At 39.9% G+C, this 26,743-nt stretch overlaps 2 protein-coding genes across 2 annotated transcripts in view; one reads left to right on the plus strand and one right to left on the minus strand.

Annotated features, from left to right (window-relative positions):
• Positions 1-1,598: 1,598 nt before the first annotated feature.
• On the plus strand, positions 1,599-6,683 carry ecrg4a (ECRG4 augurin precursor a). The gene is made up of 4 exons (XM_005945099.3): positions 1,599-1,868; positions 4,987-5,028; positions 5,153-5,322; positions 6,097-6,683. Exons 1-4 carry the CDS (start codon positions 1,799-1,801, stop codon positions 6,244-6,246), a joined length of 432 nt encoding a protein of 143 aa, XP_005945161.1. The 5' UTR covers positions 1,599-1,798; the 3' UTR covers positions 6,247-6,683.
• Positions 6,684-7,254: 571 nt separating this feature from the next.
• The window catches only part of uxs1 (UDP-glucuronate decarboxylase 1), a gene marked incomplete in the record, with an annotated part of 44,761 nt that continues 25,272 nt past the window's right edge, over positions 7,255-26,743 (minus strand). Inside the window, 10 exon segments of the mRNA XM_014340975.2 lie at positions 7,255-7,495; positions 8,527-8,630; positions 10,179-10,236; positions 10,341-10,401; positions 12,695-12,738; positions 13,602-13,721; positions 17,834-17,955; positions 18,536-18,595; positions 19,530-19,634; positions 22,829-23,009. Coding sequence (XP_014196461.1) covers positions 7,364-7,495; positions 8,527-8,630; positions 10,179-10,236; positions 10,341-10,401; positions 12,695-12,738; positions 13,602-13,721; positions 17,834-17,955; positions 18,536-18,595; positions 19,530-19,634; positions 22,829-23,009 — 987 coding nt within the window.

A 26,743-nucleotide genomic window follows, 5' to 3' on the forward strand; every position in this document is an offset into this window, starting at 1 on the left:
TGGAGCATTGTCCTGCATGAAAATCATGTTTTTCTTGAAGGATGCAGACTTCTTCCTGTACCACTGCTTGAAGAAGGTGTCTTCCAGAAACTGGCAGTAGGACTGGGAGTTGAGCTTGACTCCATCCTCAACCCGAAAAGGCCCCACAAGCTCATCTTTGATGATACCAGCCCAAACCAGTACTCCACCTCCACCTTGCTGGCGTCTGAGTCGGACTGGAGCTCTCTGCCCTTTACCAATCCAGCCACGGGCCCATCCATCTGGCCCATCAAGACTCACTCTCATTTCATCAGTCCATAAAACCTTAGAAAAACCAGTCTTGAGATATTTCTTGGCCCAGTCTTGACGTTTCAGCTTGTGTGTCTTGTTCAGTGGTGGTCGTCTTTCAGCCTTTCTTACCTTGGCCATGTCTCTGAGTATTGCACACCTTGTGCTTTTGGGCACTCCAGTGATGTTGCAGCTCTGAAATATGGCCAAACTGGTGGCAAGTGGCATCTTGGCAGCTGCACGCTTGACTTTTCTCAGTTCATGGGCAGTTATTTTGCGCCTTGGTTTTTCCACACGCTTCTTGCGACCCTGTTGACTATTTTGAATGAAACGCTTGATTGTTCGATGATCACGCTTCAGAAGCTTTGCAATTTTGAGACTGCTGCATCCCTCTGCAAGATATCTCACTATTTTTGACTTTTCTGAGCCTGTCAAGTCCTTCTTTTGACCCATTTTGCCAAAGGAAAGGACGTTGCCTAATAATTATGCACACCTGATATAGGGTGTTGATGTCATTAGACCACACCCCTTCTCATTACAGAGATGCACATCACCTAATATGCTTAATTGGTAGTAGGCTTTCGAGCCTATACAGCTTGGAGTAAGACAACATGCATGAAGAGGATGATGTGGACAAAATACTCATTTGCCTAATAATTCTGCACTCCCTGTAGAATTAAATAGAATTCATTAACATGCAAATATGTTTCACATCAAAAAGGTTTTATAGAGTAAGATACCGCTTGGCTGAAAGGTGCCAGTATATGTGTAGATGTAATGTGGCTGTATTGAAAGTCTCCACTTTCAGCTGGTGAATTTAAAATATGGAAGAGGGAAGATAATTCAAGCTGCAGCCACTCAGTCATTTCACCTTCTCTTCACCTGAATGTTGCTTTTTATACATTCTTGAGACTCACAGCGTCACTCTGTCCTTCAGGTAGTTGCAAAAGATTAGAAGGTTTACACAAGAGCAAAGAGATTCTCGCTGCTGGTCACAGACTTGTTACCGAAATAAAACTCAAGCAGCTCTCTCCACTTTCTGGGTTCCTGCTCAGGTATTTTAGTGCATTTTTGAAGGGAAATTGCTGCTAGAAATATGCATTAAAAATGCAGAAAGATTTAAAGCTGCACAGTTTGAATCCCTTTAGAAAGTGTAGCAACATTTCTTGTTAAATAAAAACATATTGGTGCAGCTGAAGTTAACCAACTTCACTTTGCAAAGGCTCAAAATCTGGAATGTTTTTTTCCACAGAATAAACCCACATGACAAACTGCATTCCCACAAACCCCGCTGCTCACACACTGAGCTGGAGATGGAAAAGTATCTGGTACACACATGAAAATTCACTTAAGGGGGAGAAAAAAAACCCTCCCAGGTGCAGTCGTGTTTCTGAAGGCAAGGAGGTGAAACCATTCCACAGGCCAGTTTCCACTTGGAAAGTCGGGGTTTCCGCCCATTCTTATATTTGTGCAAATGCTTTTGCACAGTTGCTGCCTTTAAGGAGATCTGGAAAGAGTGAGTGGGTACAACATGGCATCCCAGCATTTCTATTTGAGGGTAATGGGGTTGGCTGTACTGCTGACATTATTAGCTCTTAGAGGTAAGCAAAATCTTTTGTTTTTCTTTGGCTTCTTCTAAGTTTACATCTTTTACTGACTCGACTGTTTCCAATACCATTAGGTCTTATTTCTGCAGCTGCTTTTTTTTCTTTTTTAACTGCACTGGCACTAGTTAAAAAGATGCATTTCTTTACATTTGTTAAGAAAAAAAGGATCATTTTACTATATTCCACAAACTTAAAGTGCAATTGATCCCTTCTGAAATGCATTTTAGAAACCTGCAAAGGCGTCTTTGTTTTCAGTTCATTCTATTTTGTAAGAAGGTTCCACATAGACAGGATTTAAAGTCACCTTAAATGAAAAATCCATCTGAGCAAACTCACATGTGCTTCACATCTGCTTCAATAATCTTCTGTTGAAAAGCCTACAAACACATGCCTCATAAAGAGCTTTTCTCTAAATAAAACAAGAGTGAAACAATCCCTGCATCTTTGAATCTGAAAAGGATCTGTTTTAAAATTAAAGTTTGTTTAAGTCTGAAGAATAAGACAAAGTTAACTAATACGCAGTGATCTAACAAGATATCCAACACTTAAATGGCCCTAACTATGATATGAAACAGTAATGTGAAGGTAAATAGCTGAGGAAAACACTATTAAAGTCATTCTGAAAAAAAGGGAATGTGCTCCTGCTTCTGCTTATTTATGGTTTTCCTCAAACTTCATGGTCTGAAGCACCAGCCTGCAAACCATGTGGTTTCTACAGCAAACGATGTTTCCGGACATGCATCACGCATAGTTTTAGGACTGATGGGTTTTAGCATCCTGCTGTACAGCCACCATGCCCTGGTATCGCACAATCAGACTTTAAAAACTGATCAACATATTCAACAGATAGCTTTGCTTACAGAGGCTCATGCAAGCAGCTCTGTGAGGTTGCTAGGTACAGTGCAATGCTAATTTTTTCATGCTAAAATACACTTCATTCACAGATCACACGGTTGCTGCAGATTTGTCAGGTGTGCATCCATGACAGGAATCGCCTGTTCCGGCACACCCCAAAGGTGCTCTGTTGGATTAAGGTCTGGTGACTGTGGAGGTCATTTGAGTACAGTGAACTCATTGCCATGTTCAAGAAACCAGTTCGAGATGATTTGTGTGTCATTCCATAGCCATCATAAGATGGTAAACTGTGGTCACACACATGGACATTGTCAGCAAGTCATATTTTAATCAGACCACCCCAGTGTCACAGCAGAAATAGAGACTCGTGAGACCAGGAAACATTTTTTCAGTCTTCCACTGTCTAGTCTTGATGAGCCTGTACAAACTGTAGCCTCAGTTTCCTGTTCTTAGCTGACAGGAGAGGTATTTGAAGTAAGCTTTTACTGCTGTACACCATCTGCTTCAAGGTTCAACAGCATTCAGAGACGCTCTCAGTCATGCCTTTGTTGTAATTGGTTATTTTAGTTACCATTATATTCCTACCAAGTTTGCCCATTCCTCTCTGAGAATGAATCACAGTTTATCATGTTAGCATGATAACATCTGCAAGGCAAAAAGGTTAAACCAAGGATGAAGTTGCTGTCAGGACTCTTGTAGGTACTCAAACAACCAAAGCTGGATTTTGATCATTTGATTAGTTGCTGGAACTACAGAGTAGGTCAGTAAATGAGCCAGTAGGATAAATCATCTAGGGGCCTTGAACGTCAGCAGATTGATGCACTATTAAAGATGTCAGGAAGTGGACACATTTCTAATGATGATGGTTAGAGAAAAGAATAATTACACCACTGCAGAGCTGTGGAAATAATGACTAATAATGACTAATAGTACATTACGAAGGCCAAGCTGCTGCAGTACTGAGAACATTCTGAATAAATCGACTCCTCTCCAACTTTATCTCGAATTATGCCACTGAAATGCCTGTACGGCTGTATTTCTGTGCATCTTCCGGTGTGGAGCTCAGTTTTCTGTTTAAATGTTCCGAAACAAACAAAAGACTAAGTTACAGAAACATCACCCAAATGCACGGGGCTCAATAAAGTGCAGTAAAACGTCATCTGACTAGATTGGTTTGGTGAACTCTTGGACACGAGTGCTCCAAACATTGGGTCAACAGTGTGCCAGAAGAGATCTAGGAAGTGACCGCAGCACATTTATTTACATGCAAATTTGCCAGAAGCTGCTTTCTTTGGATGCGAGTTGGCAACTTGCCGGCTGAGTAAGCACAAGTGAAGGGTGTAAAACTACTGATGCCAACCAGAAAAACTGCTGCACTGCAAACAACATAAAGAAATGCGGACAGATGCTCACCAGCCACTTTGTCAGGCACGCATGTTCAACTGCTTGCTAACTCAAATATCCAATCAGCCAATCACATTGCAGCAACTCAGTATATTTAGACAAGTAGACGCGGTCAAGACGATCTGCTGAAGTTCAAACTGTGCATCACGATGAGGAAGAAAGTGATGTGAGTGACTTTGAATGCAGAGCAGTTGTTAGTGACTGATAGTCTGGTCTAAGTGTTACTGCTGATCGGCATCTGTACGATTTACAGAGAATGAACAAAGAAAAGATACATTATCTAGTTACCAGCAGTTCTCTGCATGAAAATGTCTCGTTGAGGTCAGCAGCCAGAGAATGGCCAGACTGCTTCAAGCTGCTAGGAAAGCAACAGCAACAAGTAACCACTTAAAATAACCATGCTCTTCTGTATGTTTGAGTTCACTGCACTCAAATGGTCTCTACACTCACCAGATCTCAATTTAATAGAGAATCTTTGGGATGTGGTGGAGCGGGATCATGGCTATGTAGCTGGCAAATTTGCAGCAACTGTGTCATTCGGTCATGTCAAAAAATTAGGAATGTTTTTGAATCTGTGTCATTAAGAATGAAGGCTGTTATGAAGGCAAGGTTTGGTGTAGCTAACAAATCATCCAGTGAGTGTGCATAAATGAATAGTATTTATGATTTTGTGAAGATGGCATCAGAAAGAAACAGACACCTTAAGCTGACTGGTTAAAATGTGTGGCTGTTTTAAAGATTAATTATATCCGAGTTAGTTGTTTTTATTATTTATCACCAGTCTAACATACCTGCCACGAAGAAAAGCATTTGTACTGCAGCTCATTATGTCTCTGTTGACTCTCCTTTACAGTATCCAGCGACGGCCACTTACACAAGATCTTGAAGCGAGATGGTAACATCCTTAAACACGTACCTAACATTGTCTTTGTGCGGCTGATAGAAAACTCAACAACATTAAGTATTTTTCAAAATACCATTCCTTTCTCCCCCCCACCCCCTGTTGTGCCTCCATCCAGTGGCAGGAACTGGTACTGCAGCATCACGGTCCTCAGTTGCAGTTCCTTCTTCCAAAGCCAAAGAGTTCCTGGCAAAACTGAGCAGAACCAAGAGGAACCTTTGGGATCGCAGCAGACCGGACGTACAGCAGTGGATCATGCAGTTTATGTACATGGGATATGATGAGCAGGTGAGTTGTGTTTCTTCTGAGAGAGGTCAACTTTAAGACTAACTTTATGTTATAGTAAAATACCATTACAACTATTCAGTAATGTCGGATTAGGTGAGTAAAACCAAGAGGAACACTCAAAAATAATGAGAGTAACACAAACACATACACAGAGAGTACAAAAAGTTGAGACCTTTCATTCATCTCATTTGTTTTTAAGACAAACATTTTAGGTTAAACACTGGTCTGATGGCTGAACGATGCTTGAAACATTCCTCAAAAGGCAAAATCATGAACAGATAAGTACAGGTGCAGGGCTGGACACGCGACAACATGAATTTCCTCTCTCTCACGCACAAACAGAAACCCACTTACAGCGCCAGATTCAGCTTTCTTCCAGGTCAGCGGCTCTCGTGTAGAACTCGCCGGGGACCCTAAGGAGCGAAGGGAACGCAGAACAAGGGCAGAAAAAGGAGAGCCGAGTGCACAAAGTAGCTCCCCGCTGCCATTTCTGACAGCTGACAGCATGTGTTTCACCCCGCTACAGCAGTATTTCTCCAACAGCGCCATGTTGACACCTTGTGCTAATGCCATTTGCTGTTGCTTCCTTTAAAAGGCCAAAGCTGTCATAGCATCGGCCTTTTCAGCGTTTGCCTTTCATGCAGGTCTGTTTGCCACAGCTATGCCTGCTGACAGTCTTGGTGGTCATCTTATCAGCACCCTGTGCGTCTGCTGGCTTCAGACTTCTATTGAGTTTATTAACAAGTGACATCCGTGGTGTTTTTGTCTCACCAGAGGCTGGAGGCCGACATGGCGTACTGGAGGGACCACGCGCGTGCCAACGACCCCGGCCGTCAGCACCACTACGATGAAAACGCTCCCATTGCCCCGCGAGATCCTTCTTCTTACAGACACGGCGCTAATGTTAACTACGACTACTATTAACCACAGACACACACACATCTGGGTGCATATCAGTCCCATCAGAGTGAGGTACATTAAGCAGCATTCATTCCCAGGAGACATACCCTTACTCCAACTTTAAATTAGGTGTACTAAAAGGAATCATTTGCATTATGAGCAGATTCATGCACTCACTGCATTGAGAATACAAGCACCAAAGGTTTTGGATCTTTCAGTTAGTCGCCTTCTATCTCTTTAGTCTCACACCTGTTCAAGTACTTCACAGGTATTCTGTCTTGTGTAGTGTAGCCCCTTGAAAATCGTCCTTTGATCCCCTTCTTTATATATTTCTCATGATAATTTTCTCTCTTTCTACGTACTAATTCTAAAATAATTTTTATTCATAGACATCCACCTGCCTGACAACTACAGCTGGTTTCCTCTCTGCCTTTACCTGTAAATAAAGACGTAGCTCTGTACTTCTTTGGCTCTGCCATGTTTTTTTTCTTAAATCCGACTCAACAGTAGGTGAGCGTCTTTAACCATCAACATCAAACGCAAAGTATTGGAAATATTTTATTAAAATAGCATCTTCACCCGAAATAATTAATCAACAAACACGGAAGATGTTGTGAAAAGCAAATCTGTAACAGTCTTTCTAGAAGGTTTATCCCAGCCCTGCGGTGCGCTGCATGGACAGCCAACAGGGTGCCGGCACGCCACTGATCGAAGGACAAAAACATCCAGTGGAAAAAACCAAATTCAGATAGCTTGTTTCTACAGACAAAACACAAAGTAAACACAAAGCACAGATGCACAGTGCAAGCTGTTTGCAGAATTCTCATGTCGGCGATTTAAATAGCAAAAGCATAAATTCACAAAAGAAAGTAGATTGAGGCAAGTTTCTTGCCTTCAGTTTGTTGCCTCTGATTCTGGCTCGTCTGTCACACAAGCTGCAGTAAGGCGGCCTTACTGACACTAAAATCGTAGGTCCAGTGCAGGCCAACAGTCTGTAAAATACGTTTTAAGAGTAGGATGTCTCTGCTTGTCAAAAAAAAAAAAGACTCCATTTCCCAGAGTGCAGCAATCAGCAGTGTATTTCACAGAGCTGCACTTTAAGGAGTCTTAACATCTTTGTGTTGAGGTGGAACAGTAAGGCTCAGTTGTGTCTGGGTCTTCCTTTCTTCATGCGGGCAGCTTTAGGTTTGGGGATGTACTGGTTGTTAGCCTGGTGCTCCAGCTCTCTGCTGAAGTACTGAATTGTTTTGTTTAAGCCTTCCTCCAGGGGCACCTGTCAACACAAAACAACACATCAAACGCTGACATACTACCAGGAGGAACAGGAGGTATTCGACACCTCGGAGTCGAATACCTTCCCTTAACCGATCATTTAGCATCTCACATCACTGACAGTCCGGCTAATACAGCCCCCTGTCATATATATTCACAGCCTGCCCTTCTCTTTCCAAGTTAAGGTGTTGAATTCATAGGAATAATTGTAAATATTATGAAGTCACGGTGTGACTGGCCTTTGATGTTTTGGATGAATTCATTTATTTTTCCCTCAGGAGGTTAAAGACGTAACAGTGCGATTGATACTGGATGATATTGAATGTAGCTATCATCTATAAGCTCTTTTTTTCCTGTTTCAAACTGTGCTGCCTTTAACTTTAATATTCCCTCCCTTCACCCCCAACCGGTTGCGACAGATGGCCGCCTCTCCCTGAGCCCAATTCTGCTGGAGGTTTCTTCCCGTTAAAGAGTTTTTCCTCCCCGTTGTTACCTACCGGTAGGTATGTGCTCATAGGGGGGTTTCTCTGATTTTTATGTATTATTGTGGGTCTTTACCTTACAATATCAAACACCTGGAGGTAGCTGTTGTTGTGTTTTTGCGATATATAAATAAAACTGAATTGAACTGAACATGCTAACTGAGACCTGTTAACTCTAGAGTCTGAAATGTGCCAAACTGATGGGAGGAATAGCTGCTTGGCTAAGCTCATCACTGATTTTTTCCCCGTGGCATAACTCCCCAAACTTCTGCTTTTATAAAGATTAGCAGCATCCAGCTGGTATTTACCCTGCTAATTCCTATCGACACAGTACTTTGTTTTCACAGGACTGCAAAGAGTTTCTTTTACACTTAATCGCAAGTCTATGTATAACAGTCTCATGTGTAAATAAACTTTAAATTATGTAACATTTTTAACACTCAGCTCAGTCACTATTAAAAACTTCAGGACATCAAGTATACTGATGGTGGAAGACAGCATGTGTGCACTACAAATATCTCAGAATAATCTCGGCGTGCGTCACACGTACCACCGGTTCCCAGCCAAGCATCATCTTGGCTTTGCGGATGTCGGGTCTTCTCCTCTGTGGGTCGTCCTGGGCCTCAGGAAGAAACTGGATCTGGCTTCGGCTCACTGCGTGTGTGTACATGGTAGTGTTTTAAAGGACAGCAGGGAGGAGGATGTTATTATTCTTCACAGAGCCAACTGAAGGGACTGTTTTATTTTTAGGGAACTACATTCAGTGCCAGGTTTGGCCCTGGCTGTTTACTATGAAAGTAAGTCAGAGACTGCAATATGATGTCACACTATAGTGACTGGTAATGTAAGACACTATACCAGTAAAACATACCAACCAAACAAACAAACATGCATGCATCTCTTTGCAGAGACCACAAAGACAAAAAAAGAAATTCCACCTTAAATAACCCTTGACACCCCCGAGGTTACGCCTGGTTTTGATAGTGCTGGACCAATCACAACTATTCATTCAATACAGAGTGTGTTTCACATGATGACAAACATTTCACACTGTGGTCTGTTTTTCCATCACTCAGAGATTTGGTGGCTGCAACTGAGTTTACACTTTTCCAATATCATCAAAAAACTAAAATGAAACCTCTAGACTTATTTGTTTACCACTGCAAAACAACGAAACACCTGTTTTGTGTTTCTGTGTTTCTGCAGTGCAGGACTTAGATTTAAATTTAAAGTGTGTACTTAAGGAGTCATCCCTCCTCCTATGTGAGAACTCGTTAACACAAACGTCTTTTTCACTCTGCTGGGCACCACAATTTACAAAATTAAATTTAAAATCCATAAACAGTTTACTGAGGTAATAAAGCAGACATCAACACTCCTTTTCACATTTTTTTAATATATCTATTTTCAACATATAGATAGATTTTTTTGGTGCCAACAAAGGAAATGCCTCCTGTTGGTCACAGGAAAGAGTGCAGGTTTAGGGCACTTCCACCTCACTATTCAGACCCCAAAGGTTCATCTTTTATCATACACTCTGTGGGCATAAGATGCTGCCAGACTTCCCAAGACACACTTTTAAACAAACCTTCCTTGCACGTATACACACGTTTAAAAAAAAGGAAAAGAAACCAGCAGGTATAACTCTCATGACTTATCGTTGTCTTAGAACCGCTCTGCAGACTGGAGCCTCTACTACCACAAATAAGTAACACTGAATGTTTCTCCCACTGAAAAACGCTACGTCCAGATGAACGCTGAGTAACACTGATCAACACATGATATACACAACACTGTATCATCTGACATATTGTCACTTCTTTTGGTTATTTTGTCACATAAGGTCACTTTTTGCAGCCCATTTAAAGCTTGTGAACCTTCACCTGTCACCAATCCACTGGAATACACCTTACATCCATCAACTTATCACATTCTTGGATTCTGGTTATGACCGAGCAATCTTTCATGGTTCTCTGCCTCAGGCATGTTTTCATTAGCATACTTCATGCTGAGGCCCGCTGACATCCCCATTGCAGCTGACGCTATTTTGGTTGCATCTATGGTTAGCTGCGATTTGCTCCAAACAAGAAAGTGATCCTGCTTTTAAATGTCCTGCCGACTTCCTCCCTGTGAGGGCGGCCTTATACCACCAGGATAAAACGATGACGAGGCATGAGCTGGTACAGCCCGCACAAGACTTACCAACAAGACTTTTAATGAGGCGAGCAAACTCCAATATAGTGTGCTCTTCTGGGTTTCCCTGAAAAACAAATTAATCCATTACATCAGAGTCAGCAAGTGTCAGACACACAGAATCAATTTGCCTTTCAATTTATGAAACGCAGCCACATATTATGAACTCACCAGATTGACTGGACTGCTGATGTTGCTGTTCATCAGCAAGACAAGGCCATTCACCAGATCACTGGAAAACACAGACAGGAGCACGCTCTATTTTTAATATGAAGGACACTTTATGAACATGCACAGATTTCTTTAATCAGAACACCGTGTATACTCCACGTGGCATCTATGCAAGTGTATCAGCATACCCTGACTGACACTTGTTTTATTCTCACTCTCTCTCTCCCTAACACACACACACACACACACACACACACACACACACACACACTTAATTAACATAATTAGACCGCAACACTGGCAGGCAAGTGCACACTGAGATAAGACTGTCCAACTCTGGAAAAGTTAATTTAGAATTTAGCAGGTTAACAATCTGATATCAAAAACAAACACAGGGACAGTTAAGGGAACTTAATTGTGATTTTTGTTTCTATTACATTTAATATTATGTTATATTTAATTAACTCTGATGGAGCAGCCGTGTGATGGCCGTATTCAGGATGTACCCTGCCTCTTAAACAGCTGAGCTGGATAAGCAGTTAAAAAAATGGACGATGAAATAGACAAAGCAGCATGTTTGAACCTCACCCCAGATCTCAACTTATTCTAACGAGATACACAAAGTTTATTTGTCCACTTCCCGAACTGAGGCACAATTCATACCAACAGCCAAAGAGGAGTCCTAGACCTGCGCCGGCAGAAACTTGATGTGAACTTCTTCACACCAATGAATCTTTTAGTGCTGCTCCCCAAATTGTTCATTATTTATTACATTATTTATAAATAATTCTGCAAATTTTCTTTATAACTTCAATCATATTTATTACGGCTTTTCACCCAATGTTTCTTCCTTTGAAAAATCTAAAACTTGAGTTCATTCCTTTTATCTCATCATATTACTTTATTTATTGACACAGTTACCGTTTACATAAACACTTTATGGTACATTTGCTGTTAATTTCCAAGGATTTACTTTCACTTAGAAATCCAACTATTTGTTTTCCTTTTGATCACTCACAAAGAAACCTCAATGCAAAATTGAATGCATGAATGAATGCTGTTTGTAAATTCTGTAAAAACTTTTAATAAAACATTTTAGAACTGAAATCATGAAATTCTCCAGTGTGCATCTTTAATTGCTTGGTGTGAAAGTTTAGATCTGATTAGCTTTAGGTGTTAGTTATGAAATACATTTTTTTCTGGAGGTTCAACTTCAAGAAAAGCTACCCAAAGACTGTTTACACAACACGAAAGTCATACAGGGCATCAGGTAAATGCTACGATCAGATACGAGAGCTTCAAATGCTCTGTGCCTCTGATCCCTGTTGCTCAGTCTGACTAAATGAAACCAGTAAATACTCTTTGAACTTACACCATGCTTCTTTACTTTATATTAAAATCTACAAAAGTGTAAAACTCTACCCACAAACATATCTTTCATACAATTTAATGCCACCATGAACAAAAGCCTCACTCTGGTTTACATTGGCATATGTGTGTGTACAGAGACTGTTTCATATTAAAAGTTATTTGTCATTATTAGTGTTTTTTTGTTATAGTATTTGAAACAGGTGACACACAATACTGTGCAAAAGTCTTGAGCCACACCTCATTTCATTTATAAAGAAATGTTCAGTAAAGAATAACCAAATATAAATGGAAATAGAGTAGATAAGGTAAAAAACAAAAACAAAACAGGGTTTTTACATTACTAACAAGTCATAATATTTAGTATTAACTAATTAATTTAACATAGTCTAAACTCTCTTTGATGGCTTTCTTTAATTTCTTTATGTAGTCTTCAGGAATAGTTCTCCAGGCAGCTTCAAGGACATTCAAAGCTCTTCTTTGAATGTTGGCTGCCTTTTGCTCTGTTCTCCGCTTCAATAATGTCGAGGTTGGATCTTTGGGGAGGCTAATCCACGACTGACAGCCTTGGGCTACGTCCACACTAGCCTGGCGAGATTTGAAAACGGGGTTTTCGTCTGAAAATGCTTTTACTGCATTATCAGTGTGTTTCGAGTCATGCTGAAAAATGAAGGTGTTGCCAATCAGCAGCTTTTTAGGTGGTATGAATGGTGTCTCAAAATCTGACTGTACTTCTCAGACTGAAAACGAGTGAAAAAGCAACAAATGTCTAAAGAAAAAACTTTGTATGATCTTCAGAAAGCCTTGAGAGCTATTGCTCAAGATTACTTCAAAAAATGGAAGGAAAGTTTGGCTCCTTGGAAGCAAAATAAAAATAAAAGGGGGTGTGGCTTAAGAGTTGTTTAAGATAATGAGACAATGGAGATCGACGAGAAAAATTGTGCATTTCAGGGATGAATATAATGGGTTTAATTTAGTAAACTTACCTTACATACTGAAAGGCTCTTGTCTGGGAGCCGGTACCGTAAACCTAGAAGAAGAAATAAAATAAACAGGCTATCCTTGAGTGATGAGCAAGCTGACATTGTAAAATGTCAAAGTCAAGGCCAAGGTTAGCATGTGTTACCCTGTGTAAATACCCTCAGAAGCAGAGTCCCCTTTGGACCTCTGGATGCATGTTATTCCCCTGCTCCCATTCCTTACATTTCTCTCTACTGCATCCATATTTGGTTTCAATGTAATGCTTTTAAACCACTTTTACCATGTCAAAGAAATTATGTTAAACAGGTCAGGATCTAGATTTGAAATAATAAAACCCCATCCTTTGATTTTCAGTTAAAGAAAATTATATGTAATATGAATATTAAACCGGGCAGCACGGTGGCACGGTGGTTAGCACTGTTGCCGCACAGCAAGAAGGTCCTGAGTTCAATTCCTCCATCAGGCCGGGGTCTTTCTGTGTGGAGTTTGCATGTTCTCCCCGTGTTTGCGTGGGTTCTCTCCGGGTACTCCGGCTTCCTCCCACCGTCCAAAGACATGCAGCTTGTGGGGATAGGTTAATTGATTAATCTAAATTGTCATTAGGTGTGAATGTGCGAGTGAATGCGAGTATGAATGGTTGTCTGACCCATGTGTTAGCCCTGCGACAGACTGGCGACCTGTCCAGGGTGTACCCCGCCTTTCGCCCTATGACAGCTGGGATAGGCTCCAGCGCCCCCCGCGACCCTGAAAACGATAAGCGGAAGCGAATGGATGGATGGATGGATGAATATTAAACCATCTTCCATGTGGGACTAATCCAATGTGCTTTAAAATGATCCCGATGTGCCTCGATACTTGCAGCACATACAAATGAGGTGAAAGCCGAGCAAGTAAAAAACTTAAAATGCATACAGTGAGAGGTTCTCCTTGAAGAGCCTGAAGGATGAAATTACTGACAACCCGTCCGTCGTTCATGTGCATACGGGAGCCGAACGTGTTGAAGATTCGTGCCACTCTCACCTCTACACCCTCCTGTAAGCAAAGGAGAACCGAGAACTTGTTAACTCTGAGGTGTCTGAATACTTTTTAAGGATCTCAATACTCAATCCTCACATACATAATCACCTCCACTTGTCAAAAATCAGTAAATAATCGAGGCCAAGTAGAGGATAGATACTCTGCTTGATCCCAGAGTGAGAAAGTTCTTCCTTATTTTAAATCCACGGACCTTCTTAAGTCACTCTCATGCACCACCACAAACTACTTCAGATGCTACGTGGAATCGTCTTTGGTCGTGTAATATGAATAAAAACATGAAAATTATGGAAATTGCTCTCTTGAAAATGTGGAACATGAAATTCAACAGGCACATCCTGCAAATATATTCAGTGTGGTGAGGATCAAGGACACAATGAGGACAACATGATGAAGAGGTCTCGAAAGGGCTGTGCGTGTGTGCTCATGTAACCCCGTCCCGTAAATAATGGTAAACTTCTACACACTCAGCAGGGTTACTTTTCCTCCACTACTCTCAGTCCATGCACCTCACCGAAGATGTTGGTGAAAACAGTCTAAGAGGAAATTAGTACACTTACGACAATAGACAATAAATAAGAACCATGAACAGAGTTGACAGGACTCTCAGGAATATGCCATTTTTAAGAAACCCTGGATATCTGTGATTCTATGTTCTGATCATGAGCCAGACTGACTAAATTTAAATTACTTGCAGCTACATTACCTGTGGGATACCTTTAGGAACACCACCCATAATATAACTTCTTGGATAAAAAGAAGAAAAAAATAAATATGAATAAATAAATATGAATCAAAGCACAGGATGCCATTCTAAAAACATAATAATTAGAGATTTATAAATATGTACCAATACGTGCCGAATTGCAGATGAAACACTGAATACTTGCCCCGTAGGATAAATCATTAGTGCCAGGATGAGGCTGTTCCAGCATTAAACAGAGTGAAAAATGACTCCAGTGTACAGACGAAGAAGACTGACAAGTTCAGACAAAATACCTGGAACCTCTAAACTCTGACCTTGAAAAACCTGCAAATTAGCATTAAGCTAATGCGGTCTTAGACACACTGTGACTGCATAACTGCAAATATTGAAAGATCACTTAACCAGTGAACACAAAAGTCTTAATGTAAGCATTGGTATGCATGTAAGCTACAACTATATACATATACATCTATATAATCACCCTCTTCTATATAAATAGGAGAGTGTGATCAAAAAGTTCTGGGAATGGGGCCTATAAAAATGAAAAACACCTGATTTAAATTTGCCTAATCTCTGCAGATGAAAGAAAACATCAACTTGGGTTTCAAACTGACCTACATTTAGTAATGGATCATGACTGGTGTTAAGAGCTGGATCTCCAAGCTAAATCAAAGACACTTGAAAAGGTCAGAGTGTTCAAACCTAAAGGCGGTTCAAGCCCAGTGTCACGCTGTTAATGCAGAGTTTTGTTTGGCCCCCTGAGGTGTCAGAGTAAGAAAATTCACAGAACTGTGCCGAGTGCCAGTGAGCCTGGAGACTATTTTCGGCACACCAACACAATTTTCTCTCTCAACCTGGACTGATCCAGATGAGACTCCATGCAAATTTGCCCACTTCATGAAAAAAGAAAATTTGATTAAGGGATTGCCATTTTTACACATCACAGGAGACCCAGCTTCAGGGGACATAGCTACATTTTTAGAGTGAACATAAAAAATATTTTAAAGAAAATCAGACGCACTGAAAAGAGCCTGAGGTGCATGACAACATGATGCTAAACAGGAAACCCGCCAAATCTAAATTCGGCACAGTTTTCCATGTTTAAAAGGTCCATTTCGAGAACCTTTTAATCCCCCACTCCTCATGTTTCATTCATATTTCATGCTGAACATTTTCTACAGGTTGTACGCACTGCTTAGCCAGTCACTCAAAACTGGCAGGTTTCTACCTTCAAAAATATTTCAAGTGAAGCTCCGGCTGAATAATTTTATTCACTTTCATATGTTGAAGCATAAATCTGATAATATTGGGGAGGGGGACATATTGCACTCCATCATTTCTAACAGTCTCCAACTTTTCAACAAGATTTCAGATACTAATGAAGAAACAGGAAGTTGTGCTCCACTACAGGCTGTACAGTAGTATACAGTACTGAGCAAAAGTCTTGAGTCACACCTCATTTCTTTATATTTTGCTTCCAGGAAGTCAGAGTTTTGTTTCATTTTTTTAAATTGGTCTTGAGGTCTTGCAAAGTTTTTCTTTGGACACTGGCTGCTTTTTCACTCAATTTCAGTCCAGTTCTTGCACCTGACCATTTTCAGAGGAATTTTGTCTGTTAACCCTTAACCAAGGCATGAAGCAGTGTTGTCTATACACGACAGAATACTCAGCAAAGAAAAAAATCTAATTGTATGTTTAGCCACTTTGTTACTAACAGCATGTTGCCTAACCATGGTGGAGACTGTCATTCTGCAATTCATCCAGCGGAGTTTAAGTTTTTATCACACCTGATGGAAGTATGAACGCAGGAAAGTTTGGATTTTAATCCAATATCATCTGGAAAGCTTCTGATTGGCTGAGGTTGTTTTTTTAAGCATCACAACGATCCCAAACACCCTGCTGCTGGAGTAAAAACATAGTTGGATAGAAAAATCAGCCAGTGGAGCACAATCACAGACTGACCTCCCCAGAACCCAGACTCCAACATTACTGAAGTAGTGTGGGATCATTTTGGCAGAGAACTGAACCAAAGCCAGCCAACATCCAAAAAAGAGTGTTGAATGTCCTTAAAAAAACTATTCTTCTAGAACATTCGAACTATTCCTGAAGACTACTTAAAGAAATTATCAGAAAATCTGCCTAAGAGAGTGTGTTATAAAGAATAAATGTGGTCACACCAAATATTGACTTCCAAGTTTGTACAACTGTAAAAACTCGGTTTTTGCCTCATATATTTCCATGTATGGCTGCACATTTCAATAAACTATTTCCCAATTTTCCTGACAAAAAACAAAGAAATGAGAAGTAGTTCAAGACTTTATGTAAAACACATCAGGCACTTCCCATAAGGAAGTGGCTCTCTGTGCTTAATTTAAGAAACGTGTACTCCCTGCTGTTGAAAATCTGTGATGACACTTTAACTTCTTCTTCTCCTCACAGGTATTTTTCAAGAGAATGATCGGAGGGTTTTTGTACCACAAAAGCATACGCTCTATTTTTTTTCCTCTCTCTGTCGCATGTTTTGTTTAAAATCTTGTTCATCTTCACCTTTGTTACAATGTAACACAGTTATGCATATGATCATTAATATAACAACCAAGTAAAGAGACATTTTAAGCATAATTTCATATTGTCCAATCAAATAACTTGATTGGAAAAAACTGTTCTGTAATTTTTGTACACACACACCCTTTAATGTTTCTTTATGGCGACAGGCAGGTAAGACATGCCTTTTCATCTGCTGCATAACCCACATTCATCACTTTTTAAATGTTAATGAGTTTTGATTATATGACCGGGCAATAGATGTTATGTGCGATATTCTCGTCCCGCAGCATAAACAGCTGACATTTGATTCTGAAAGCCAGCCGTTTCCAAGAATTCTCTCAGTAAGTGCGAAAAAAAAATAATGAGGCTCTGAGGGGGGCGCGGGTGATGAGGCAGATAAATAAATAACACCTGCCTGAAGGAAAGGCAAGAGAAGTCAATCATATCTGATCATCAAAGGCTGTTGTCAATCAAGTCAATACCAATCCGTCTTAACAGAACTGAAATCATGAAGAGCTTTGCTGAATTTTTCATCATAAAACACAAGTCTCAACACAAGGTCGACATGCCTGATGGGAAGCTATCGCCTTAAAAACAGCCTCATAGCAAGACATGAAAAAAATATATTGCTAGAAACCTGTTTATCTTAGAAACCCTTTCACCACTTGCATGGATAGTTATTTCTAGTCCTCTCATCCAGAAAGTATTAAGTGTCTGTTTAAGTAGAAACATTCAATTATTGTACAGATTTTCATTTGTATTTAAATGTTTTTTAGATAACTGTAGGGTTTATTTTATAATAATTATCAAGAATAGATAATGTTATTGCACAGTAAATGTTAAATGATGAGGATACCTGCTTCATGTAGGCATAACACATAGTTTCCGCTACACGCTTCCCTTCATCGTAGCACGCTCGAGGACCGATCGGGTTCACGTGACCCCAGTAATCCTCATTTTGGGGGTGTACCTCTGGATCTGAAACAAAATTATTTCAGGAACAGATCAAGCAGTTTTCACATAATTTCAGCTCAGCTTTCTCCACACAGAAAAAATTGCTTGTTCACTGGTGCACACACAGACACGTCCATGTCTGCCTAGAAGATACAGCTGCATTTTACCACTTAGCAGATAAGATGAAACATTTGCAATAAATAATTAAGGCCTGTAAGAACAGGCTGAATGACATACCTTCATTAGGGTAAAGCTCTCATTTGCCATTTCTGAATCTCACAGTAAACACGGTACAATACTTCAGCCTCACAATAAGCACAAATTTTAAGAAATCATTTGGATTTTTTAAACCTCTTCATCAATTATGACTCTCAAAATCTGATTAACTGTAGTTGCCGTGTGTGAATGAATATAACAGCACACATACACATAAGCTAACACCCAGGTTTGTTCAATCTTGTGCTCTTGCTGTGATTGAAACCCAAACTGCGTTTTAGTGAGAGATGCAGGATGGATCATAGGAATGAGCAGTAAATAACATCAGGTGTGCGAAAGGCTCACAATGGCAGTGGAAAACAAAACCGGCTTCAGAGATCTTTCTTACCTCCATAAACCTCAGAGGTAGAAGCCAGCAGGAGTCTTGCGCCCACACGCTTGGCCAGGCCTAGGACACAAACAAAACAACAGTGTTATGGTAGGTTGAGCAGGTAACACTCTGAACCTCTGGGCAACCACTTTAGATCGTGAGGTGGCTGCACAAGTGATCTGGTGGGAGGCAACCTGTCTTCAAACAATGACAATACAACTGGAGAGTGTCTGGAATCATTCTCATAGAGCAGTACATTGGTCCTTTTTGTTATACTGGTATCCACGTATCATTTAATTTTCTGAGTTTGGGGATGACAAAGTTTCTTAGCCTTTTTAAAAAAAAAAATAATAGAATAGATTTCCATAACAATAACAAAGACGACTCTTGACTTGTTCAACAATGGTTTCTATTATATAAATGTTTCATGGTGGCTCCTTCAAAAATGACAGGACTATTAAGGATATACCTGCTATTCTGACTCAGTACTTATTATCTGACCAGCAGGAAAATGAAAATGAAAAGTTATTTGGTTCTCTCAGAGCTGTACCACTGATGGAGTTTCAAAATGCATTTTACATCTGAAAGCTTAATCACTATTGTTAGCACACAAAAAAAGCCTCACCAGACTTCTCATGAAGGATCGAATAGGTCGCAGAATCATATATCCTTAAGTAATGAACCTAAGTTTGAAAATTCTGACAGCACCCAGACAAAATAATATGACGGGCATTTTTTTCTGGAGCAGCTGGATAAAAAGCTGACAATTTAATGAGTGAGACTAATGGATCCTATTTCTTTCCCTTTACTTCTTCAGTCTGACTTGACAACAAAGACATTTTTTATACAGGCTTAACTGAAGACTGAAGAATATTTTACAATATTTTATTGTTAAACGGATGGAGAAATAAAAAAAAAAAAAGGCTGCATCAATTCTGATTTACAGGCGATGCAATTAGTGAATCTTTTTAACCCTATCCTTGAGTTATCCTTGAGTACTGAGTTTACTTACCAAGCATGTTAAGTGTGCCAATGGTGTTGGTCTTCAGTGTTTTGATGGGATTGTACATGTAGTTAGGAGGAGAGGCTGGAGATGCCAGGTGATAGATCTGGTCCACTGTGAAGAGCAGGGGAAACAATAATCAATAAATCAATCCTGTTTTCATAAAATCTGTATATGAGGATTTTTTCCTTACTTTTAAAGCCTTTATTGATAATCAATTTAGGAAGCTTAGGCTTTAAAAGAGCAGGAGAGGAGACTAAACTCAAAAAGCAAAAAACTCCTACATCACTTTGTCCTTGAGTTATCGCATTCACAAACTTGGGTGTCTGTGGGTGACTACAATAGCCCTTTAACCTTTTACGGCTGAGAGGTAAAAAGCTGTAATAATGCAGCAGATTCAAGCTGAAGGGCTTAAGAGTAACAGATATATGTGCTATATCATATTAGAACAATGGACTACAAACAACTATCTATACTTTGGGAGCTGCAGGTAAGTCTGAACTCCAAATACAACAAGTTTTAGCTCTGAAGAAATGCTTGGTTTAAAACAGTACTACTGCAAACCAGAACAGTTGTTCTTTGAGGCTTTCAAGGTTGAGTTGCAAATCTATGTGTCAAACATTTTAAATGGACGAAAACTGATTTTTAAAAGCGTTTAGAACAATATAAATAACGTACGTAATCAGAAATTAGTAGGTCATGTTATTTGAGTTATTTCTATTATTTTTACCCCAAACTGCAAACGGCCAATGGGTAAACCAATATGTGGGATACTTCCATATTCACTGAGTCCCCCATGGCTTTCCCGGGAATCTTTGATTATACAAAGGCTTTGAGAATAAACCCCAGAGTCAGAGTCCTAAAAGCTGCACATTGGTTTTAAATGGAAACTCCTGTAACCTGACTGGCACCAAACTGTAGCAACCTTTTCCTCCTTTGGATCCATCATTTGTGTGGAGAGAACACCTTGTTCTCCATATCCTTTCTTTAACTACACTAATTCAAATGTGTCAAATTAAAACTTTTCATAAAATGACAATGATCCTCAAAGTTATTTAATAAGCAATAAAAAAAAAAACTTGAAATGCATTATGTGTACTTAGTCTGATCTTTGTGGTTATCCTTGTAAGTAGTCCTTACTGCCCTATAAGTCTTGAACAGGTACTTATCTGTCTCGTTCCCAGTCTCTAGCACTCCACAGCATTTTCCTGTTTTGTAGGCCACTCAAATCATTTCTTTTCAAGGCAAAGCCTATCAGCCACTGAAAGCGTGACCTCCTCTTCCATGCCTTACTTTCAAAGCTTATTCCATCCCATCACTCAGTATTTTTAAGTCCATTGCAGTACCTTGTGTTCCTCTCAAAATTCCAAAGACACTGACGTCAGATCAGACTATTGCGAGCAACAGGAGATCTCTTTTGCTGTGCACATTTATTTTTAGAATACATTTTCAAGACTGTATATTAGCAATAACATTAAATGTCAATCAGACACGTTTGGTTGATCTCTTCCATATGAAATGTGTTCATCATTAGCACTCTCCATGCGTATGGTACTTTAATGGGGAAATTTTTTCACACCAAACTGCAGTGATGTCTTTAAGACATTATCAGGCAGAAAAACCAATTGCTATGCTGGAACAAAATACTAAGTATGTCCTTTCTGCAGCAGACATGTTGGCTGCTATTACCTCAGCCGTCAATCCTCCCTGCCGTTAACAATCCCACCTCTGCCCATTCTCGTCCACCTATGTAGACACCAAGTCTAACAGAGTGTTAGGCTGCTTTTGACAGATGGTATACCAAAGCAAACAAACAATGTCAACACACTTGGATTGACTGAGAATATCAAGGCACTCAGCACCCTGTAACAATTCTAAGCATGTACTGGGAATTTAAAGATAGACTGGAAGAAAAAGTGATAAATAGAGAAACTCAAATAGTCTGGCATCAAAACAGAAAACCAAAGCTCTTTCCATCCTGACAGGCACCTACAGATCTTGACCACTCTGAGGTGTCAGATCGTGATAGAAAGTGCATCAAACATGCCGTACCGCTACTGATCACGCCAATCCGTGCAGATAGCTTCTATTGATAACTATTGATGGACGCTTTTGTTTTTGTATCCCATTTTCAATTCACACAACCCCTAAAATGCCATTCTTAAAAATAACCACATCCAGGAAATGCTAACCTGATAGTTTGTATATTTTTGTATGACACTACAAAGCATGAATGTTTTGAGTTACATAGGTTTAATTGAGCTTCTCCAGCATTAAACTTTTAAAATGTAAATGCAGTTAGAATTACAACACTGTCGGACGACCCTGTGATAAGTCATCACCGTGGACACCAAAGTACTGTATGTTTCTTAAAATTACTCTTTTTTTTTTTATCCTTTTGGGGGTTGGAGTGGTGTAACCTCTACTCAGAACAGCATTAAAGATGACCTATTTTTGTATGAGCTAGAAGCTCTACATTCTTATTCTGGGACTCCGGTAGAGTAGTTTTGCATGTCAACTGTTATACTGGCCCTCTGTGCAACACCATCAGTTTATGCTCCATCTGAAACAAGCCCTTTTAGCCCCCTGTCTCTTTTGCCCTCCTCCATGCAAGCCGACTTTCTTATTTCTGGCTCGCTCAGGTTGGACTTCAGCCACCACCTAACTAAAAAACGAATTTAAAAAAACATGTTCCTCATTCTAAAGCTTCATATTTTGAGGCAAACACAGCCACTTCAATACTCTTTCCACCTGCAGGTAGAACCCGAACTTTTAGCATTTCTTAAAAAATAAACAACTTTACTGTCTAACAGAAAAAGCATTTTGTGATCAACCAGCAAAGCGTGCAGAGTTTTAATAAGCATGCTCATGATGTCCACGTCAAAGTGGGCATGAGCAAGTGGATGACTGTGTTAAAATCATGTTAAAATCCTAGCTTTTAGCTCAGGATGAAGTCTGAGTTTTTAACTTAGAGTGTACATAAGCCTGCATCATCATTTGAATGCCTGGCTTCATCAAGCACTGTGCTACTTTATGCTGAAGACATAGAGCACTTATATCTCAGTGAGCTGTTCACAAGGCAGTGATGTAATATTCGTTTTCTAAGGGGTGTTATTCAATACGGCTTTAGTAAACAAGAGCGTATTTTCTTATTTCAGATATACTGAGTGGAATCAAACACATTTGACTAAATGGAAAATAACTTGAGATAGCAGCATTGTGGATTATACCTCTTGTTTCAACCAACAGGCAGACAGTAGAAATAAGTAGAAAAGGTCATTACCTACCACTTTCACTTTTTCACTCACCTTCAATGTAGAGAGGCTCTACCACATCGTGATTGATGAGTTCAAAGTTTTCATGACCAATCCAGTGCTCCACGTTCCTCTTTCTTCCTGTGAAAAAGTTGTCCACCACAGTCACCTCATGGCCATCCATCATCAATTTGTCAGTCAGATGGGAACCCACAAAACCAGCTCCTCCAGTTATCTAATAGCAAACACATAGTGGTGGATACGTTTGCAATGTCAGGGTATGCGGAGTCTTCTTAAGTGTATATTACGTTACAAAGCAATGAAATGCAGCCTGTGAGCAAACAGTACCTTCAACATAGCATGCATGCAAATCCACAGCTGTATTACACTAGCTACAAGTGCTCCACCGTTTTAAAATACAATTAAATATGCTACGCAAGCCAGCAGGATTCATTATCTCCCATTAAATGAATATTGCCAGTCTTACACAAATCTGTGGAGAGGTTTTGTGCCATTGTTTCACAGATTATTGTGATATTGTATCATAATATAATAGGCTAATATTTTGTTGCTTTACTTTCTACTATTACCTCTTAACAGCCACCAAACAAACAACTTAGGGGTTAGGGTTACTAGAAGACACAACAGGGAGTGCAGAATTATTAGGCAAATGAGTATTTTGTCCACATCATCCTCTTCATGCATGTTGTCTTACTCCAAGCTGTATAGGCTCGAAAGCCTACTACCAATTAAGAATATTAGGTGATGTGCATCTCTGTAATGAGAAGGGGTGTGGTCTAATGACATCAACACCCTATATCAGGTGTGCATAATTATTAGGCAACTCCTTTCCTTTGGCAAAATGGGTCAAAAGAAGGACTTGACAGGCTCAGAAAAGTCAAAAATAGTGAGATATCTTGCAGAGGGATGCAGCAGTCTCAAAATTGCAAAGCTTCTGAAGCGTGATCATCGAACAATCAAGCGTTTCATTCAAAATAGTCAACAGGGTCGCAAGAAGCGTGTGGAAAAACCAAGGCGCAAAATAACTGCCCATGAACTGAGAAAAGTCAAGCGTGCAGCTGCCAAGATGCCACTTGCCACCAGTTTGGCCATATTTCAGAGCTGCAACATCACTGGAGTGCCCAAAAGCACAAGGTGTGCAATACTCAGAGACATGGCCAAGGTAAGAAAGGCTGAAAGACGACCACCACTGAACAAGACACACAAGCTGAAACGTCAAGACTGGGCCAAGAAATATCTCAAGACTGGTTTTTCTAAGGTTTTATGGACTGATGAAATGAGAGTGAGTCTTGATGGGCCAGATGGATGGGCCCGTGGCTGGATTGGTAAAGGGCAGAGAGCTCCAGTCCGACTCAGACGCCAGCAAGGTGGAGGTGGAGTACTGGTTTGGGCTGGTATCATCAAAGATGAGCTTGTGGGGCCTTTTCGGGTTGAGGATGGAGTCAAGCTCAACTCCCAGTCCTACTGCCAGTTTCTGGAAGACACCTTCTTCAAGCAGTGGTACAGGAAGAAGTCTGCATCCTTCAAGAAAAACATGATTTTCATGCAGGACAATGCTCCATCACACGCGTCCAAGTACTCCACAGCGTGGCTGGCAAGAAAGGGTATAAAAGAAGAAAAACTAATGACATGGCCTCCTTGTTCACCTGATCTGAACCCCATTGAGAACCTGTGGTCCATCATCAAATGTGAGATTTACAAGGAGGGAAAACAGTACACCTCTCTGAACAGTGTCTGGGAGGCTGTGGTTGCTGCTGCACGCAATGTTGATGGTGAACAGATCAAACACTGACAGAATCCATGGATGGCAGGCTTTTGAGTGTCCTTGCAAAGAAAGGTGGCTATATTGGTCGCTGATTTGTTTTTGTTTTGTTTTTGAATGTCAGAAATGTATATTTGTGAATGTGGAGATGTTATATTGGTTTCACTGGTAAAAATAAATAATTGAAATGGGTATATATTTGTTTTTTGTTAAGTTGCCTAATAATTATGCACAGTAATAGTCACCTGCACACACAGATATCCCCCTAAAATAGCTAAAACTAAAAACAAACTAAAAACTACTTCCAAAAACATTCAGCTTTGATATTAATGAGTTTTTTGGGTTCATTGAGAACATGGTTGTTGTTCAATAATAAAATTATTCCTCAAAAATACAACTTGCCTAATAATTCTGCACTCCCTGTAGAAGAAAAAACTAGAAGACGTTAACTTTAAAACCAAGTCGTTTGCATGCATTCCTGTGCAATCAATCAATAGTTGCGTATACAAACTTGAATAGTGCCATCCATAAATGTCACTCGTCACCCATATCCAGCTTTAATATAAAGGCACCCACCTCCATATTTCACGGCCAACACTTTGCAGTTGCTGGTGTCCCCGAGCTGTTTAATCTCTTTCACTTTTTCCTTCTTACTCATAATACATAGAGGCTGATATCTTTCAGTGTGTTTCACACCTTGTATGCAGTCACTAAAGTAACTGCCGCACAGTTAATATTCGTGCGAAGTCAGACACACGATCATCCATTTTCCAACAGTACGCCTCTTAATCAATGCAGCATTTGTGTTTCAACTCATGTTCATTGCACTACTTATACTCTTGTGACCTCTTCAATCTTTATGAAAGCTTACTTTCTGTTTTTTATGCTTGCAGTGTCTTTCTAACCTTTCTAACACTTTATCTGCTAAATCATTAATGATTCTACTACACTGAATAAAATACTAAAGGGTTAACTTATCGATTCTTTACTCCACTCCAAGTATGGTCGTTTACTGCTGCTGCTGTCTATTATATCACACAAACAGTAATAGTATATAAGTTTTACTTAGGAGTGGATCAGAATGGGAAGCCTCGGCTCCATCATTGATAGCTTTATGATTCCACTCGGCCCATAAACACTCAAGAGTTTCCACCTCAGGATAAGTGGGCTCAGAGTTAAGGGTTACATTCAGAGCTGGTCATTCATTTATAATGAAGACTATATTGTTGTTATCTACCTCACATTTTTATCAGATTGCACAGGGATATTCTCAGCAGGTTAACTGAATGCATGACCTGAATTATTGCCCGTTGTTGGAATAAGACGCATGTTGTGTTTCATTTTCTCATTACCAGTAGGCTCACATAATCCCTTAAAATGTTTATTTTGCACTGATGATATGTACATTTTTAAATTTGAAGTAACTATGCCATGTAGCCATGGCAGTAGACAATGCTTTGTATTCGTACATATTCATTTAGAAAATTAATGAAATTAAACGAATCTCAAATTTGGCCTCAATCTTGAGAAACTGGTTTTAGAACAACTGCTAGCAGTATTTAGTTACAACAGCAAGCTACACAGCACCAAAACTGCTTTTCTAACTTATTCATGTCTTCAGACTTCAGACCAGGACAGACACATCTACGTCCTGGTGCTGCTTGACCTCAGTGCAGCTCCGACCAATATGGATTCAGTTGAACTGTTGATCACAATATAAACACATTTTTTTATTTTAGCTTTGTGAAATCGTTTTTTGTCTGACTCACTTATTTTTATGTGTCCAATCCAAGTATTTTGAGGCCACTGTTGTTAACATCTTTTATGTACAGTTACTAAAGTTACCAAATGGTTTTCATTGACCGTAAGAAAATAACAGAACTCTTCACTAACCCCCCCCCCAACAAAAAAAAAAAAACTATGCCCACGTCACAACTTCCTGTTTGTTCCACTGCAGGATGGTGAGTGATTCAGAAGGTCCTTGGTTGCTACATTACTGCTCACAGTCTGACTCAAAGGAGGGCTAAAGAGCTAGATAATTAAGTTCAGACTTCTTCTGAGAATATCTCGAGATGTTTCTGTGGTACACTGCCAACATTAATACTAGAGCTTATCCTTTTTTATCATATAAAGAATATAAAATTAAGCATAACGTAAAAATGAAAACTATGAATTAGCTTAAAGTT

Source organism: Haplochromis burtoni, unplaced genomic scaffold (genome assembly GCF_018398535.1).
Source record: "Haplochromis burtoni strain Fernald_Lab_line unplaced genomic scaffold, NCSU_Asbu1 Contig_432, whole genome shotgun sequence".
In the NCBI taxonomy this organism is placed as follows: Eukaryota; Metazoa; Chordata; class Actinopteri; order Cichliformes; family Cichlidae; genus Haplochromis; species Haplochromis burtoni.

What these genes read in the sequence shown, in the direction of transcription:
- ecrg4a (XM_005945099.3), top strand. Translation starts at nt 1,799, where the DNA reads ATGGCATCCCAGCATTTCTATTTGAGGGTAATGGGGTTGGCTGTACTG. An exon ending in GACATTATTAGCTCTTAGAG is followed by an intron (nt 1,869 to 4,986) that starts GTAAGCAAAATC and finishes TCTCCTTTACAG; the next exon opens with TATCCAGCGACGGCCACTTA. An exon ending in ACATGGGATATGATGAGCAG is followed by an intron (nt 5,323 to 6,096) that starts GTGAGTTGTGTT and finishes TTGTCTCACCAG; the next exon opens with AGGCTGGAGGCCGACATGGC.